This window comes from Pimephales promelas, chromosome 20 (genome assembly GCF_988280905.1).
Source record: "Pimephales promelas chromosome 20, fPimPro1.hap1.1, whole genome shotgun sequence".
In the NCBI taxonomy this organism is placed as follows: Eukaryota; Metazoa; Chordata; class Actinopteri; order Cypriniformes; family Leuciscidae; genus Pimephales; species Pimephales promelas.
Genome location: NC_142788.1, coordinates 17,964,182 through 17,980,423, shown reverse-complemented (window position 1 = coordinate 17,980,423; position 16,242 = coordinate 17,964,182). Strand labels below are relative to the sequence as shown.

General features: G+C 44.6%; 1 protein-coding gene across 6 annotated transcripts in view; it reads right to left on the bottom strand.

The window, feature by feature from the left end:
- Positions 1-16,242, bottom strand: part of kcnab2b (potassium voltage-gated channel subfamily A regulatory beta subunit 2b) — a 104,657-nt gene that overhangs the window by 43,552 nt on the left and 44,863 nt on the right. For 4 of the 6 annotated variants that reach the window (XM_039651932.2, XM_089124285.1, XM_039651925.2 and 1 more), the window contains 3 exons: positions 7,618-7,703; positions 7,151-7,271; positions 6,964-7,058 (listed from right to left, as the gene is read on the bottom strand). In XM_039651932.2, the coding sequence (XP_039507866.1) occupies positions 6,964-7,058; positions 7,151-7,271; positions 7,618-7,703 (302 nt within the window). Of the gene's footprint in view, positions 1-6,963; positions 7,059-7,150; positions 7,272-7,617; positions 7,704-14,902; positions 14,948-16,242 lie in introns of all 6 variants that reach the window. The other 2 variants (XM_039651924.2, XM_039651929.2) reach the window with 1 other exon arrangement.

The following is a 16,242-nucleotide window of genomic DNA, read 5'->3' as shown; positions in this document are numbered from 1 at the left end:
AGGGTCTAGAGCCTCCATTTTTGCACTCAGGTCAAAGTCTCATGGCCCTCTACCAGAATCCAGAGTTTTGAGAAGATTGGAGAAACTTAATTTTTTGCCCAAAAAAAAAAAACGTAAGGGGTAACACTGTCGTTTTTTTTTTCGGGTCGAATTTTTGAGTTTCGATATCTCAGCTCTGGAAGGGTCTAGAGCCTCCATTTTTGCACTCAGGTGTAAGTCTCATGGCCCTCTATCAGAATCCAGAGTTTTGAGAAGATTGGGAAAACTTTATTTTTCGCCTGAAAAAAAAAAACGTAAGGGGTAACACTGTCGTTTTTTTTTTTCGGGTCGAATTTTTGAGTTTCAATATCTCAGCTCTGGAAGGGTCTAGAGCCTCCATTTTTGCACTCAGGTGTAAGTCTCATGGCCCTCTATCAGAATCCAGAGTTTTGAGAAGATTGGGGAAACTTTATTTTTCACCCGAAAAAAAAAACGTAAGGGGTAACACTGTCGTTTTTTTTTCGGGTCGAATTTTTGAGTTTCGATATCTCAGCTCTGGAAGGGTCTAGAGCAGCCTTTCTCAAACTTTTTTCAGTCAGGGCACCTTTCAAAAGTGCATAAAATCTCAAGGCACCCCAGTGTAAAATATAATTTAAAAACACTGCATAACCCAAATTTAAATGCAAATGTCTTGTTTAGTTAGACAGAACAGTAATGAACAGAGCATAATATGAACTGTAAATAACAATAATAATAAAAACTTTATAGCACCTTTGAAAACACAGGTTTGCAAAGTAATTCACAAAATAATTAATCAGAGAAACAAATGCCATAAAACCGTAAGAGGTGGACCGCCCAATACAAGAACCAACAAATCCAGACCAGGAGAACTCAAATGAAGTGCAGGATGCAGATAAAATAAAATAAAAATCCCCGGCTCTTGTGGGGATTTTCTTTTCAAAAAACGATCCATAATGCTGTAACTAAAGTGGCCTAAATTCACGTTTATTTTTACGTTTCTGTCAGTCTGAGGTGTTGCTATAACGCGTTGCTATGGATTGCGTCACTTGCGTCAAGTTGTGTGTGTCTTGCTTCGGTCTTGTGAGACGGATTTTTTTATGATTAATTTTATGTTTATCTAAAATGAATTTACAATTTTATTAATATGTTCATATGTTTAAAAAGAAGAATGTAAATTCAAATATATTTATATATGAAATGTCAGCTGGTTTTTTTCTGGGTTTTTTTTTTTTTTTAGCCTACGTAATTTTTTGGCGGCACCCCTGACACAGCTAGGGGGCACCCCAGTGTGCCGCGGCACCCACTTTGAGAAAGGCTGGTCTAGAGCCTCCATTTTTGCACTCAGGTCAAAGTCTCATGGCCCTCTATCAGAATCCAGAGTTTTGAGAAGATTGGGGAAACTTTTTTTTTTCGCCCCCCAAAAAAAAACGTAAGGGGTAACACTGTCGTTTTTTTTTCGGGTCGAATTTTTGAGTTTCGATATCTCAGCTCTGGAAGGGTCTAGAGCCTCCATTTTTGCACTCAGGTCAAAGTCTCATGGCCCTCTATCAGAATCCAGAGTTTTGAGAAGATTGGGGAAACTTTTTTTTTCGCCCCCCAAAAAAAAACGTAAGGGGTAACACTGTCGTTTTTTTTTCGGGTCGAATTTTTGAGTTTCGATATCTCAGCTCTGGAAGGGTCTAGAGCCTCCATTTTTGCACTCAGGTGTAAGTCTCATGGCCCTCTATCAGAATCCAGAGTTTTGAGAAGATTGGGGAAACTTTTTTTTTCGCCCCCCAAAAAAAAACGTAAGGGGTAACACTGTCGTTTTTTTTTTTCGGGTTGAATTTTTGAGTATTGATATCTCAGCTCTGGAAGGGTCTAGAGCCTCCGTTTTTGCACTCAGGTGTAAGTCTCATGGCCCTCTACCAGAATCCAGAGTTTTGAGAAGATTGGAGAAACTTAATTTTTTGCCCCAAAAAAAAAAACGTAAGGGGTAACACTGTCGTTTTTTTTTCGGGTCGAATTTTTGAGTTTCGATATCTCAGCTCTGGAAGGGTCTAGAGCCTCCATTTTTGCACTCAGGTGTAAGTCTCATGGCCCTCTATCAGAATCAAGAGTTTTGAGAAGATTGGGAAAACTTTATTTTTCGCCTGAAAAAAAAAACGTAAGGGGTAACACTGTCGTTTTTTTTTTCGGGTCGAATTTTTGAGTTTCAATATCTCAGCTCTGGAAGGGTCTAGAGCCTCCATTTTTGCACTCAGGTGTAAGTCTCATGGCCCTCTATCAGAATCCAGAGTTTTGAGAAGATTGGGGAAACTTTATTTTTCACCCGAAAAAAAAAACGTAAGGGGTAACACTGTCGTTTTTTTTTCGGGTCGAATTTTTGAGTTTCGATATCTCAGCTCTGGAAGGGTCTAGAGCCTCCATTTTTGCACTCAGGTTTAAGTCTCATGGCCCTCTATCAGAATCCAGAGTTTTGAGAAGATTGGGAAAACTTTATTTTTCGCCTGAAAAAAAAAAACGTAAGGGGTAACACTGTCGTTTTTTTTTCGGGTCGAATTTTTGAGTTTCGATATCTCAGCTCTGGAAGGGTCTAGAGCCTCCATTTTTGCACTCAGGTCAAAGTCTCATGGCCCTCTATCAGAATCCAGAGTTTTGAGAAGATTGGGGAAACTTTTTTTTTTCGCCCCCCCAAAAAAAACGTAAGGGGTAACACTGTCGTTTTTTTTTCGGGTCGAATTTTTGAGTTTCGATATCTCAGCTCTGGAAGGGTCTAGAGCCTCCATTTTTGCACTCAGGTCAAAGTCTCATGGCCCTCTATCAGAATCCAGAGTTTTGAGAAGATTGGGGAAACTTTTTTTTTCGCCCCCCAAAAAAAACCGTAAGGGGTAACACTGTCGTTTTTTTTTTCGGGTCGAATTTTTGAGTTTCGATATCTCAGCTCTGGAAGGGTCTAGAGCCTCCATTTTTGCACTCAGGTGTAAGTCTCATGGCCCTCTATCAGAATCCAGAGTTTTGAGAAGATTGGGGAAACTTTTTTTGTCGCCCCCCAAAAAAAAACGTAAGGGGTAACACTGTCGTTTTTTTTTTCGGGTCGAATTTTTGAGTTTCGATATCTCAGCTCTGGAAGGGTCTAGAGCCTCCATTTTTGCACTCAGGTGTAAGTCTCATGGCCCTCTATCAGAATCCAGAGTTTTGAGAAGATTGGGGAAACTTTATTTTTCACCCGAAAAAAAAAAACGTAAGGGGTAACACTGTCGTTTTTTTTTCGGGTCGAATTTTTGAGTTTCGATATCTCAGCTCTGGAAGGGTCTAGAGCCTCCATTTTTGCACTCAGGTCAAAGTCTCATGGCCCTCTATCAGAATCCAGAGTTTTGAGAAGATTGGGGAAACTTTTTTTTTTCGCCCCCCAAAAAAAAACGTAAGGGGTAACACTGTCGTTTTTTTTTCGGGTCGAATTTTTGAGTTTCGATATCTCAGCTCTGGAAGGGTCTAGAGCCTCCATTTTTGCACTCAGGTCAAAGTCTCATGGCCCTCTATCAGAATCCAGAGTTTTGAGAAGATTGGGGAAACTTTTTTTTTCGCCCCCCAAAAAAAAACGTAAGGGGTAACACTGTCGTTTTTTTTTCGGGTCGAATTTTTGAGTTTCGATACCTCAGCTCTGGAAGGGTCTAGAGCCTCCATTTTTGCACTCAGGTGTAAGTCTCATGGCCCTCTATCAGAATCCAGAGTTTTGAGAAGATTGGGGAAACTTTTTTTTTCGCCCCCCAAAAAAAACGTAAGGGGTAACACTGTCGTTTTTTTTTCGGGTCGAATTTTTGAGTTTCGATATCTCAGCTCTGGAAGGGTCTAGAGCCTCCATTTTTGCACTCAGGTGTAAGTCTCATGGCCCTCTATCAGAATCCAGAGTTTTGAGAAGATTGGGAAACTTTATTTTTTGCCCGAAAAAAAACAAAACGTAAGGGATAACACTGTCGTTTTTTTTTCGGGTCGAATTTTTGAGTTTCGATATCTCAGCTCGGGAAGGGTCTAGAGCCTCCATTTTTGCACTCAGGTCAAAGTCTCATGGCCCTCTACCAGAATCCAGAGTTTTGAGAAGATTGGAGAAACTTAATTTTTTGCCCAAAAAAAAAAAACCGTAAGGGGTAACACTGTCGTTTTTTTTTTCGGGTCGAATTTTTGAGTTTCGATATCTCAGCTCTGGAAGGGTCTAGAGCCTCCATTTTTGCACTCAAGTGTAAGTCTCATGGCCCTCTATCAGAATCCAGAGTTTTGAGAAGATTGGGGAAACTTTATTTTTCACCCGAAAAAAAAAACGTAAGGGGTAACACTGTCGTTTTTTTTTCGGGTCGAATTTTTGAGTTTCGATATCTCAGCTCTGGAAGGGTCTAGAGCCTCCATTTTTGCACTCAGGTCAAAGTCTCATGGCCCTCTATCAGAATCCAGAGTTTTGAGAAGATTGGGGAAACTTTTTTTTTCGGCCCCAAAAAAAACGTAAGGGGTAACACTGTCGTTTTTTTTTTCGGGTCGAATTTTTGAGTTTCGATATCTCAGCTCTGGAAGGGTCTAGAGCCTCCATTTTTGCACTCAGGTGTAAGTCTCATGGCCCTATATCAGAATCCAGAGTTTTGAGAAGATTGGGGAAACTTAATTTTTTGCCCAAAAAAAAACGTAAGGGGTAACACTGTCGTTTTTTTTCGGGTCGAAATTTTGAGTTTAGATATCTCAGCTCGGGAAGGTTCTAGAGCCTCCATATTTGCACTCAGGTTTAAGTCTCATGGCCCTCTATCAGAATCCAGAGTTTTGAGAAGATTGGGGAAACTTTATTTTTCGCCCGAAAAAAAAAACGTAAGGGGCAACACTGTCGTTTTTTTTTTTCGGGTCGAATTTTTGAGTTTCGATATCTCAGCTCTGGAAGGGTCTACAGCCTCCATTTTTGCACTCAGGTGTAAGTCTCATGACCCTCTATCAGAATCCAGAGTTTTGAGAAGATTGGGGAAACTTTATTTTTTGCCCGAAAAAAAAAACGTAAGGGGCAACACTGTCGTTTTTTTTTTTCGGGTCGAATTTTTGAGTTTCGATATCTCAGCTCGGGAAGGGTCTAGAGCCTCCATTTTTGCACTCAGTTCTAAGTCTCATGGCCCTCTACCAGAATCCAGAGTTTTGAGAAGATTGGGGAAACTTTTTTTTTTCGGCCCCCCAAAAAAAACGTAAGGGGTAACACTGTCGTTTTTTTTTCGGGTCGAATTTTTGAGTATCGATATCTCAGCTCTGGAAGGGTCTAGAGCCTCCGTTTTTGCACTCAGGTGTAAGTCTCATGACCCTTTACCAGAATCCAGAGTTTTGAGAAGATTGGGGAAACTTAATTTTTTGCCCAAAAAAAAAAAAAAAAACGTAAGGGGTAACACTGTCGTTTTTTTTTTTTCGGGTCGAATTGTTTAGTTTCAATATCTTAGCTCTGGAAGGGTCTAGAGCCTCCATTTTTGCACTCAGGTTTAAGTCTCATGGCCCTCTATCAGAATTCAGAGTTTTGAGAAGATTGGGGAAACTTAATTTTTTGCCCCCCCAAAAAAAACGTAAGGGGTAACACTGTCGGTTTTTTTTTCGGGTCGAATTTTTGAGTTTCAATATCTCAGCTCTGGAAGGGTCTAGAGCCTCCATATTTGCACTCAGGTCTAAGTCCCATGGCCCTCTATCAGAATCCAGAGTTTCAAGAAAATTGGAGAAACTCATTGTTTCGCACCAGAAAAAAAAACGACAGGGGTAGCACTGTCATTTTTTTTGGGGGGGGGGGACCTCTAGACCCTTCCAGAGCTGCGATATTGAGATATTTATAATGGCATAATTGCTACGTGGGATCAGGGGCATAGTCATTATTGGGCCAGGTCGGCACTGGCCCGCCCACATTACTCACTGGCCCGCCCAGACAAGTTTGATAAAAAATACATTTTTAGGTTATTTTTATTATGCAAATGTTAAGAAAATATATTAATATATACCTGATTTATTGTTGACTGCTGTGTGTGCTTAATTCGTTTTGCCGTATAAAATGCAACTGTCGAAGCAAGTTATAGAAAGCCTCCCTCCGGAACGTTATTGGTTGCTATGGTTGCTGGGGGTTCCGACAGGAAAACTCTCTGCGGCGCCAAAATAATGGCTAAGCAACTTTCTTTAATGTGCTATTTGGAAAAGCAAGAGTTGAGGAAGAAGACACGCCATGGTTCATTATTTATTCATTCTCGTTTAAAAAAAAACTACCGTTCACATGTTTGGGGTCAGTACGATTTTTTTTAAGTCTCTTATGCTCACCAAGGCTGCATTTATTTGATAAAAATACAATACAGTATAACCGCAATATTGTAAAATATCTTTGAATATTTTAAAATTTAATTTATTCATATGATCCTTCAGAAATCAGTCAAATATGGGGATTTGCTGCTCAAGAAACATTTATGATTATTATCAATGTTAAAAACAGTTGTGCTGCTTTTTCTTTAAAGAATAGAAAATTGAAAAGAGATTTTGAAATATTTTTGAAAGAAATCTTTTGTCCCATTAAAAATGCCTTTACTGTACTTTTGATCAATTTAATGCACTCTTGTTCTATATTTAAAAAAAATCATGTATTATCAAGGCAACTATGTTCTAATTTTCTTTCAAATGTACATCATGTGAATCTGCTATTGGCCATGATACGGATGTGTTATGGTCTACTAATATCTGTAGGTATTCTTATCTATACAATGCAATGTACAGCAAATGACATCACAATTTTTTGGCCAATCAAAAGCACTCAATGGCTATGTGTATATGTGTTCATCTACATGCATGTGTGGCAGATGAACTGGAGCAATCCCATAAGTGATAGAAATAAAACAAAAACGCAAGCAGGCTCTTCACATTTAAAGCACACAATGAAGACCACCACCATGACAACAGTCAGGACGGACTGAGAGGTTGTAACTCATGGTCGAGGAATACCTTGAGAGAGGCTCTGGAATGAGAAGGCACACCGCTGTCATACTTCCCTGAGATGATCCCACAGGCCAGTGGAGACCACGTCATGGCACCCACACCTGCACCAACAAACACCATTGTGACATAGTACTATGAACCATTTCAGCAACTGTGTTAAAATGACTTTTCTCTGGAAAAAAAACACACTCACCTATCTTATGGAAGAGTTCAGGCAGCTGTACTTCCACCTTCTCTCTCTGGAACATGTGATATTCAGCCTGCTCACAGACAGGCGGGATCAGGTTAAACTGTCTCGCCACAGAGTACGCTTCCTGAAAAAAACATACAATAATACTGTCAAATAAAATAACATTGTTTCTAAGTAAATCCTACACCAATTTCTTTTCAGTGCATTAGCCGAACATTAAAGAGCCAAAAAAGATCAGAAAACAGTCTTTTGCTATTATGAGAGCAGAGATAAAGTTTGTAGCCAAGTATGTAGAGGTAAAAAACATAATGGTGATCTAAAAAAAAAACACTTCAATGACAGCGAATGAGATTCTGAAACAACATGAATACTTGTATGTATTTGAATGAAAACTCAAGTGCTTTATTTGTAATGCTAGAAAACAATCACTTGTTTGTTTGTGATTGTTTGTGATCGTTTTTCAAACCCACCATAATCTCCATGGAGCTCCAGCGAGAAGTGCCCCAATACATGGCCATTCCCTGGTTAATCACATGGGTCATTGCTCGAACCGTCTCTGCCAACCAAAATATTAACAATCAGAGTTCGGATAACACTCAGACCTTGCGGGACCGAAGAACAAAATCAGATGTGGACGGGATGAGAGAGAGTAAGACGACTGCAATACACTTAGCCATTAAAAAACAAGGTCGGATATAACAGTAAATAATGGAAGTGGAGCAGAAGTAGATTCTGAAAAAAGCGAAGAGCAACAAAGGCCATTTATCATATTTTCTTTATACAAAGTGACAGGATATTAAAAAAGGCCCGAAGGTTATGCATGTTATAGTAACTCTACTCAAAGAGCTTCTTAGTGGGTGGAAAATAAATCAGAGTACGACTTCTCCACAAGGCTGCATTTCATTGACATTTAGCAGGAGCAATTTTCCATGGTCCAGCCTACAGTCTGCTACATGTCATATTATTGTACACTGCATTAACATACCCTATTATGAGAAAGGAACCAAATATCATGGTTACAAAAAGCTGTATGAAATCAGCTGCAAAGTACTATGGAGGAATCACACCGTGGGTCATTGCATTAAACATTGAAGTAAGTAGTTCCACCCAAACATTCATTTCCGTAAAAGTAGCAGGTGTAATAGGTTAAAATTACATCCTTTTATCCTACAAAACTACAACCTCGAAAAATGTCTTGATTAGCAACATTTTCAAGGATTCTTAAAAACTTGCCTGTCTGAAAAGGTCTATTGTCTATACAGTTTATTTTGTATTTATTTATTTTTTTGAGTATATATTTTTTAATTTTCAAAGCAGTGTAAATGTATGACCAGTTATTTATTGAAAACAGACCCACATTATATGACAAAGCAAATGATTTGGCCACACCACAGGGAATTCCCACATATTAACATACATGTAAATAAACAATAAAGGTATTCCAATAGGTCATTTTATGCTATGGTAAATCATCCAATTATTTATAACTATTATTTCTTAAGTAAAAAGCAAACACTGCAGGCAGAAAAAAAGACAGCATTCACAAACCTCTCGTAAATCAATTTTCCAATCTGTTGTAAGAAACTGGACTAACTACTGTACATGTTTACATGGTAGCATCTTCAATTTACCTGTTTAAACTGGGTTCTGCAAAGCAGCTTTTATCTTTTTCAAGATTTGTGAATAATATCACCATCAACATTTTTTAGACAAACAGAGAAAATATAAGAAAGACAAAAAACGTCTCGGTTACGTATGTAACCCTCGTTCCCTGAGTAGGGAACGGAGACGTTACGTCAGAAGTGACGGAGATTGGGGGTTTCGCATAGAAAGCCAATCCTCTTCGAGTATTAAAACACGAGCCAATGGCATGCAATGCCTTGGGGCTGCGGAAATTTGCATAGCGTACTCCGCCCTACTCCGTGAGTATAAAAGGAGGAAGTGAACGCAACCGCAGTATGTCTTCGCTGAGGAGCCAAGACTGAACTCGGCCTCTACCCAGCGATACAGCAGAAGTGGCAGGGAGACGTAACGTCTCCGTTCCCTACTCAGGGAACGAGGGTTACATACGTAACCGAGACGTTCCCTATCGTAGTCACTTCGAGTTACGTCAGAAGTGACGGAGATTGGGGGTCTGTGCCATCACGCCATCTTCAAGCTGTCTTCCAGTGCCCTGCGAAAGACTGAACCCCCGAGCCTTACCTCTTTTTTTTTTTTTTTTTTTTGGGGATCCGACTTTGACACAGGATTACCAAGGTACACTGGGAAACATATCCCGAGGGGGACATGCTACCAGCTGCCTACCGAAGGGAGGACTTAAGGATACACATATGGCCACATAGGAACGCATATGGAACACTGGAGTACCAACCGCAGGTGGCTACTGATTTAAACTCCAGGGGTGGCAGATGGCTTGCCAAGGGAAGACACATGCTCAGAGAGGCTTACAGTGGATAATACACATGAGACGGTTACCATGGGGAACCGTGCGCATGGAGGCACCTAGCTAGCATCCAGAGCAACGCAGTGGTGCCCGCATCGTCGGTGCTGGAGGACTCAAGACTTCAATGGAAGAACTGAGGAAATATCGCACTTATCCAGTCCGGGGAGTGGAGTGGCGAGCAAGCGAAGACACCTGAGCGGATCCAGAACTGGCCGAAACGAGTACGTGAGAGGATACCGGCTCAATTCGCAGATTATAGAATCTGGCGAAGGTGTTGGGTGTCGCCCAGCCTGCAGCTCTGCAGATGTCTGTTAGCGAGGCGCCGTGCGCTAAAGCCCAAGAGGAGGCTACACTCCGAGTGGAATGGGCCGTCACACCAAGGGGGCACGGAAGGCCTTGCTGCTGGTAAGACAAAGCAATGGCATCCACTATCCAGTGGGACAGCCGTTGCTTTGAGAGAGCCCTTCCCTTCTGGCTCCCCCCATGACAGACAAAGAGCTGGTCTGAGGTCCTGAACCACTGCGTTCTGTCGACATAGGTGCGGAGAGCACGTACCGGACAGAGCAGTGCCAAGGCTGGGTCTGCCTCCTCCAGGGGCAGCGCTTGCAGGTTCACCACCAGGTCCCGGAGGGGAGTGGTAGGAACCTTGGGCATATATCCAGGCCGGGGTCTCAGGAATACGTGAGAGTAAGCCGGCCCGAACTCCAGGCACACTTCGTCAACAGAGAGTGCGTGCAGGTCCCTTACTCTCCTGATGGATACCAATGCAATCAGGAGTGCTGTCACATAGGACAGGGCAAAAACTCTACCGACTGCAAAGGCTCCAGGGGAGGCCTCTGCAGAGCACCCAGGTCTACTGAGAGGTCCCCAGAGGGCAGGAGGGGAGGGAGGCGGATTTAGCCCCCTCACTCCCCTCAGGAACCTGATGACCAGGTCATGCTTCCCATAGACTTACCTTTCACTGCATCATGAGACGCGGCAATGGCCGCGACATAAATCCAAAGGGTGGAGGGCGACAGCCTACGCTCCAACCCCTCTTGCAGGAAGGAAGCATGACTCCGATCGAACATCTCCGGGGGTCTTCTCAGCGAGAAGAACACCAATTGACGAAGAGGTTTCACTTCAACGCATAAAGGTGTCACGTGGACGACGCTCTTGCGGAAGTGATGGTTGCCGCCACCGCAGGTGGCAGCGAACTCAAACCTGCCTCGTCCCGTCCTGGAGCCACACGTGCAGCCTCCAAGATCGGGACGAGGGTGCCACAGAGTGCCCCGTCTCTGAGAGAGTAGGTCCGGTCTCAGAGGAATAGGCCAAGGAGGTGCTGTCGCGAGGAGCAAGAGTTCGGAGAACCACGTCTTGGTGGGCCAGTAGGGGGCTACCAGCAAGACCTGCTCCTCGTCCTCCTTGATCTTGCACAACACCCGTGCAAGGAGGCTCACTGGGGGAACGCACACTTGCGTGGGCCCCGTGGCCAGCTGTGCGCCAGCGCATCCGAGCCGAGAGAGCCGCGGGTCAGAGAATAACTGGGCGCAGTGGGACGAGTCCCGAGAGGCGAACAGGTCTAACTGTGCCTCCCCGAACTGGTCCCAAATCAGCTGGACCGACTGGGGATGGAGTCGCCATTCGCCGGAGATGGGACGGGCCCGGGACAGCTCGCGGCTGCCCGGTTCCGGTCTCCAGGAATGTAACTGCACGAAGGGACCTCAGGTGCTTCTGACTCCATATCAAGAGGTGGCGGGCGAGCTGCGACAACCGGCGCGAGCGTAGACCCCCCCTGGTGGTTGATGTACGCTACTGCCGTAGTGTTGTCTGAGCGGACAAGCACATGCTGGCCCTAGAGCACGCTCGGAAGCGGTGCCGGGCGAGCCGTACTGCCAACAGCTCGAGGCAATTGATGTGCATGAGGCGCTGGGCTCCTGTCCAGGAACCGGCGGCTGCATGCCCATTGCACATGGCACCCCAACCCGTGGTAGACGCATCCGTGGAGACAACGAGATGCCTGGAAACTCGCTGAATAGGGACCCTGTCCGTAAAAAGCTGAGGTTCGACCACGGGAAGAAGGATCGGCGGCACGTCGGAGTCACTGGAACTCGGAGCGAGCCGCGATGCCATGCCCACCTCAGGACTCGATCGCGAAGCCACAGCTGAAGCGGTCTCATATGAAGCAAACCGAGCGGCGTTGCCGCGGCCGCGGATGCCATATGCCCCAGGAGCCTCTGAAATAGTTTCAGTGGAACCGCACTCTTGCCCTCGAACTGTCGAAGACAAGCCAGCAGTGAGTGCGCGCGCTCGTTCGTGAGCTGCGCGGACATGGCGACCGAGTCTATCTCCATGCCGAGAAAAGAGATCCTCTGCACGGGGCAAAGTTTGCTCTTTTCCCGGTTGACCCGAAGGCCCAGACGGGCTAGGTGCCGTAGCACCAGGTCTCTGTGTTCGCAAACCTGAGCTCGAGAGTGTGCTAGTAACAGCCAGTCGTCGAGATAGTTCAGGATGCGAACCCCGTGTTCGCGAAGGGGAACAAGGGCTGCCTCGACGATCTTCGTGAAGACGCGAGGGGACAGAGCTAACCCGAATGGGAGAACGGCGTACTGGTATGCCTGGCCCTCGAAGGCAAACCGAAGAAACGGTCTGTGTCGAGGGAGAATGGAGCCATGGAAGTACGCGTCCTTCAGGTCGATCGCTGCAAACCAATCCTGATACCGAACACATTCGAAAATGCGTTTGGCCGTGAGCATTTTGAACGGTAGTCGATGGAGAGAACGGTTCAAAATGCGCAGGTCCAGGATCGGTCGTAACCCACCGGTCTTTCTTGGGGACAATGAAGTAGGGGCTGTAAAGCCCGGACCTCACCTCGGCTGGAGGGACCGTCTCGATTGCACCCTTCGCCAGCAGGGTCGCAATCTCCGCTCTCAAGACTGGGGCATTGCCACCAACCATCGTGGAGCGAACTCCCCTGAAGCGGGGAAGAGACCGTGCGAACTGAATCGCGTAGCCGAATCCGATCGTTCTGATGACCCAGCGGGAACCCCGGGAAGCGCTAGCCAGGCTTCCAGGAAGTGAGCCAACGGGGTCATGCGAACCACAGACGTCCCCCCGGAGGGGCAGCGAGGCGGGTCGACCGGCATGCGTGCAGGAGTTACCCCGTCCGGATGCACCGTCGAAACCCGCTCCCCGACAGAAGAGACCAGGGAAGGCAGAGCGTTCCACGGGGGTCTGTTCTGCCGGGGGTCTGGCGACAGAGGGGGAAGGGATTGGCGTAGCCCGGGGACGACACACGCACCCTTCCGCGCCCTCCGAGACAGAGAGGAATGAACGGGGCGACGCACTGGACGTCGTGCGCGCTCATTCCAGTCTGTGTGCTCAATGACAGTGTCAGCTTTTCCTCAACCAGCTCAGGGAGCTAGCTTTGTAGGTGCTCATCATATGCAGGGCGGAGGCTGCCTGTCCCGCCGCTCTACAGAATCGCGCCGCCATAGACGACGAGAACCCATAGGCTTTGGAGGGGCATCTGAGAGCAACCGCCGGTTGACCGGGGGAGCCCCAGCGTACCCACAGACAGCCGCATCGCCGAGGGGAGGAAGGGCGGGGAACTAAGCACGCTTTTTTTTTTTTTTTTATTTATTTTTTTTTTTTTATAGTGCGTGTCAGTTCCGCATGCAACTCGGGGAAAAAAGGAAATTGGGGTTGGCCGTGGCCGTAAGGCGGCAGCGTTACCCAAAAACCAATTATTCAGCCGCGAGAGATCGGGGAGGGGCGGAGTTCCACCCCCACCCGATGCTCACGAACGCCCGAGATAGCACGGCCATCATCGCGGGATCAGACACGGCGGCGCTGACGCTCCCGAGGGAGGCAACGCGGCCGCATCCTCACTTCCCGAGGAGTCAAGCCCGCCTAGTGATGCTGTGATCGACATCGCATCATCATCTGGAGCGCTGCCCGAAGCAGCCGGTGCCACCGAAGAAGCAACCGACTGAATCGAACTAACGCTCGCTGGCTCTCGCACTGAGGCGGGAGGTGTGGCCCGAGAAATCGTCGGGGCTTATCCACACCATCACCGTAAATCACCAGGTCCCCGGGTCGACGGGCCCCCTATGGAGGAAACCGATCGAGCGGGGGGGACCGGGACTCTCACTCAAGTGAGATCATTGAGTCTCGACCTCAGTGTAGAGATGGTCATGTTCCCACAGAAGGAAAATGAGTCATCCACGAACGCTGCTGCTGCATGCTGAAATGCCCAGGCATACAAAGCAGCGATCGTGACCATCAGATGACGACAGAAATCAATCACACCCAGAAGAGCACGGGCGAACCGTCTTTAAAAAGACGTGCGCGTGCAGCTCTTTCAATGAGAGGAGGAAATTCACTCTTTCAGCGCTGAAGCGACCAGGGAGAAGCGCAAAGTCTGGCAGACCACTGCTCAGATCGCAGGCGATGCAGAATCTCGCTGGGTACCGCCGTCACACCAACACTGAAGAGGACGCTCGTCTCGAAGAGTCTTGAACAGTGCTTTCAGGAGTGAAGAGGTTCTCTTGGCTCCGAAGCGAAAACATACTGCGGTTGCGTTCACTTCCTCCTTTTATACTCACGGAGTAGGGCGGAGTACGCTATGCAAATTTCCGCAGCCCCAAGGCATTGCATGCCATTGGCTCGTGTTTTAATACTCGAAGAGGATTGGCTTTCTATGCGAAACCCCCAATCTCCGTCACTTCTGACGTAACTCGAAGTGACTACGATAGGGAACAAAGACACATGCAAATAAGAGAGCAGCTACTTGTAATAAAATATTCACATGCAGGGAAGCTGAGGACACTGCAGGCAATCATCTTGCAAAAAATTGTTTTAATTGGTTTTAGGAAAATCTGAACATTACGCTAGAGAATATTATAAGCAGAAGCAGATTTTTATGTATGAACAGGATTTATTAATTATATATTTTAAAAAAAAAAAGACGAAGCCCAAAAAAATATCCGCTTAGGACCTACATGAGTCATTTTCTAAGAAAAATTAATAATGGAGAATCTTTTAAAAAGGAATGAAAATGCATGGTAAAAAAGGAAAAACAATAATCACGGGTCAGAAAGATGCAATGCAGTCTGCAAATTTCACTTGCAAGATGGACAGGAGAGTCAAAGAAATCAATCATTCTACAGCATACCAGGTTTTTTTTTATAGGAAATTCTGGAAATCTTCAGCATTTTATGGACACGGTCAGGTTTCTCACACCAGGAAAAGAGGGCAAACTATCACAAATCAAAGCCATAAAATGCTTTTGGAGACAGGAGGTCAAAACTCTCACTGAGGGTACCATGTACCTTCTATGATGAATGTTCTTGATTTTGAAGTGTTAAACGGATCTCCTGGTGATAAACAAACAAACAAAAGACTGTGAAAGGAGGTTTACCAAACAGCAAATGGAATGAAATCTCTGAAGGAAAAAAAAACAGCAAAACTGGACCAGGGGGGAGTCTGACAAATCCCAGCGCTATGGGTCCAAGCTTGAAGTCACGGGGTGTGTGTTTGCACAAGCACGAGTATTCATGTCGACATGACCATGACCTCAGAAGCATCAGGCTCAGTCTCTGACACTGATCATTCTATCCACATACCCCTCACAGCTCTACATGGCATTGTCACAGTATTTAGTTAAGCTTAATTAACAGCATTTGTAAGATGTAGATTAAAACAAAGTTTCATTTCGACTTGTCCTCCATTGTCCTTACAAAAAAAGAAAAGGAAATTAGAGTAAGGAAGTTACAATGGAAGTGAATGGGGCAGATTTTTGGAGGGTTTAAAAGCAGATGATTTTGTTAATGCTGTCAAATCGATTAATTGAGATTAATCGCATCTAGCATAAGACATTGTGTTTGCATAATATGTGTATATATATTATTATACATTTCATATTCGTCATATATATACACACATACAATCACATACAATACAGTATATCCTGTAAACACACATTTATACATACTATACACATATATATACACATATATATATATATATATATATATATATATATATATAAACACAAACTTATGTTAAATGCAATTAATCAGGATTAATCGATTTGACAGCACTATTATAAAAGCCCTTAACCCTCTGGGGTTGGATATCAAGCTCACTTTTTTTCCTTATCAGTGCAACACAGACCCAAATTATTCTGTTGATTTTGATCTTACATAAGTGTTGTACATCATTAGACCCTGTTAAGTGTCTATTTTTTTGTGGATACTCACAATAAAAACAAAGTGTTCTGCTTGTTGTCAAATAAAGAAAAATAAAAAAATAAACATGATGCGAATTTTGCCTTCTCTCTGTCAGTGAAGTTAATTCTGAAACACGTCGGAAAATGAACTGTAACTAAGTAAATACTTGTCACACGGGCACAAAAGGTTTTCCATTATGAAGCTGAATTCTCTTCTTTTAAATGAGGTAATTTATATAAAAACAAATATTTTCAGTTTACTTAATCTGTATGAATAGAGAAAAATGTCAGTCTTTTTGATTTCAGCTAATTATAGCATATGACGTGTTAATGTGGCCACACCCACTGAGAGTGCACACTATTCAAACACAAATGTTGCGGCAAGCCATGAAAACACCCACAGCTGGATAAAACATCCAGTTTAATAAGAATCTTGTACTT